General features: G+C 29.6%; 1 protein-coding gene across 5 annotated transcripts in view; it reads left to right on the top strand.

The window, feature by feature from the left end:
- Positions 1–3120, top strand: part of LOC106677134 (uncharacterized protein MAL13P1.304) — a 32383-nt gene that overhangs the window by 11456 nt on the left and 17807 nt on the right. For 4 of the 5 annotated variants that reach the window (XM_067051971.1, XM_014414854.3, XM_014414852.3 and 1 more), the window contains exons 3-4: positions 328–430; positions 2520–2622. In XM_067051971.1, the coding sequence (XP_066908072.1) occupies positions 328–430; positions 2520–2622 (206 nt within the window). The remainder of the gene's footprint in view (positions 1–327; positions 431–2519; positions 2623–3120) is intronic. The other variant, XM_014414853.3, reaches the window with a different exon arrangement.

Below are 3120 nucleotides of genomic sequence, written 5' to 3'. Positions count from 1 at the left end.
AATATATATAATGTTTGTTTGTTTGTTTTTCTTTTCTGAGCAAGATATGTTTTCTCCATTTCATTTCAAAAAATAATATCTTCCCCTTCCAAAAAAAAAAAAAAATCAGTCATTTAATATCTATTTAGATATTATTCATTAATGACTATTAATTCCCTAATACCATAAGGTACATGGGTTAGTTAAAGAAGAGAACTATTAGTGATATTACTTATTTGAATTAATATGTAATTATTCAGGACAGAAATAGATTTTACATAAACTTGAGTAAATATAAGTTCTCCGACTTATTTTATTCTCACTTTATTTTTGTATTTTGACTTTTAGTATCGGGGACCTTTAACCAACAAAGTTCTCAACCGTGATAGATACCAACCTAATCGAAATAGAGATCAAAGTCCATTAGGAATGTCATCTTCTGAAATCTATGGTTAGTATTTATCTATAATTTTATTGGCTTTAAGCTATGTTTTGTGTAATATCCTTACAAAATAAACATTTTAATTAAATAAAGTTAGTTTTAATTGCCTTATCAGTTCACCTTAAGCCCTCTTTAGATGGTAAATATTACAGAGTCCATAAGGCTTGTTCCAACCCAATTTTTGACCAACATCAAACTGGCAGACTCATGTGCAGCATGCATGGTAGATTTTGGGACAGAAAAACCATCCAGCACTTTCATCTGCTAGTTTAATGACAGTCAAAACTCATCTTGGAACGAGTCTACTGAATTTTGTCAATATTGTCATCTGGGATATATTGTTACAATATCATTGACACATGTAAACCATTTTGACCTTTACCATTTAATACAAAATTTTCAATATTGTTGACAATGTAAAGGTGGCTTTAAGGTGAACCATTTTTAATTTAAATATTTCTGTTTGCTACTCTGATCATTTTCTCTTTTTGTTTTCCTTAAAAATATTTTATTTTTAGTTGTAGTCACTAGCATTAATCTATGAAATTTAATCTTTTTTTTGTGTTTTGAATTTGTTTTTTTTTTAATTGTGCTTATTAACCCATTTGCATCATAACTACACATATGTTTGCATTTTGCCTGGCAACTACCACCAGATGCCATATCATATAATGTAATCATATATGTGCACATTTTACTTAGGCATTTATCACCAAAGCGCATATTATACCCATGCATATTGGGCGTGCAGTTGATGAAAAGAGGTGATCACGAATAATTTCAGGGCAAAATTACACAGAAATTTTTTTTTTAAAATGTATAGTGATGTTTCTGATAGTGAAGAGGTAATTAGACCTAGAAAATGCAGATGTTTTATTGCAATTTCTTCTGATAGTAACGATAGTGATCAAAGTAAGAGCGGTTTTGAGTGGGGGGGGGAAGACAAACCTAAATTGCATGAATTTATATCTGTTGGTAGTGTAAATGAAAACATAACAGACAGAATGAAAACATGAACACACACAATGAAAACATACTAGACAGAATTTTTATGAACTGTTTTTGGCAAAGGAAATTCTTAAGCATATTGTAACCGAAGCTAATCGATTTGGGTAAAAGATTCGAGTTTCTAAGAAATTTCTCTAGAGGAATTGCAGGTTTATTTTGCTCTCATTATATTGATGTTTACGGTGCAAAAACTTACACTGGAGTTATTGGAGTACAGACAAGAGCATTGAAATGCCATACTTCAAAACAGTGATGTCCCGAAATAGATTCATGGCAATTTCAAGAAATTTACACTTTGCTAATAATGAATGTTTGCAGTATAATATCCCTTACACAAAATTAGACTGATAATGGGTATGATCAAGAAAAGATTTGAAAAAGTATTCACACCTAGCCGAGATATTTCCTTGATGAAATGTAGAAGCAGAATTTCTTACATTCAATATAATAAGCAAAAAAAAGAGAGGCCAATTCGGAATAAAATAATTTTAAGGTTTATCTAGGAAAGGATAAGTGTAAAAAGAGGCTATCTAGGATGAAAATTGTTCTACATATGATGAAATAAAAAATTAGAAGAAGAAATAATTCAAAAAATATACTTAAAATAACACCACAAAAAAGAAAAAGAAAAAAAACACTTCATTGAATAAAGCTCACAGACGCTGTGTAGTTTGTTTATCTGGAAAAAAAAGATACATTTTGTTAATGTGATAGTTGCCGTGTGGCATAATATGCCATGACAATTTCCAAATTATCATGTTATGGAAAACAATTAGATTCCATTCATCTTATTATTGTCAATTTAATAAAGTAAAAATTATTTATTTATGCAATATTGCCTTTATTTTTCGTATATTGAAACATTTTCATTTAAATACAATAAAAAAAAAAAGTTTGGTGTTAAGGACGAATTTTCACTTTTCTGTGTGATGCAAATGAGTTAATCTTTTTTTTTTTATTAATAAAAAACATATGTTTTAATTTTAGTCAATTTATTATGTATGCTTTGTGAAACTAAATTTAAATTAGTTTCATTTAATTTTCAACATTGGCTTTTAGCTGTTATTTTTATTAAGAATGGTATTCCTAGTTACAGATGAAACGCCTAAGTCAAGAGGACTAAGTCGTAATAACTCACTTCGTTCAAGTTTGAGATCTAAGCCTGAAATCACTCCTCCTCCACCCCTGAGAAGGTATTCATTATTGCTAGTGTTATATAACTAATTTAGCTTTTTCGACCATTATTTTTCTGTGAATCTCTTCTAATTATGCTACTTATCATTCAGTTCGTTTTTTAAGAGATACAGCATTATCTTTTTTTTTTTTTTTATTTATTTATTTATTGATATTTACAACTGTATAAAAAAAATACATAAGTAAATTTGATCATAATGACATAATGATATGATACAGGATGTAGAGAAACTACCCAGTAGTAGAACTCTAAAAAAGTTTACAATATAAGGTCACGAGGCCATCTTCTTTTCAGGCGCCCCGAAGGATTGCTAGGAATGGAAGAGGAAGCAAGGTTAGAAACTAGTGGGTTTGGGTGGTTAGGGAGTTTATTATGGAAGGAATAATATCGGGTTCAGGCTAGATCGGTTACATAAGGAACATTTAGGTCTTTATGGATGGTTTTATTAGTAACAAAATAAGGAGCATTGAGGATTTTACGAAGGATTTTGGATTGG

The sequence above is a fragment of the Halyomorpha halys genome, unplaced genomic scaffold, assembly GCF_000696795.3.
Source record: "Halyomorpha halys isolate HHAL.00 unplaced genomic scaffold, Hhal_1.1 Scaffold88.1, whole genome shotgun sequence".
NCBI classification, from domain to species: Eukaryota; Metazoa; Arthropoda; class Insecta; order Hemiptera; family Pentatomidae; genus Halyomorpha; species Halyomorpha halys.
This window is presented reverse-complemented; position numbering and strand designations above follow the sequence as displayed.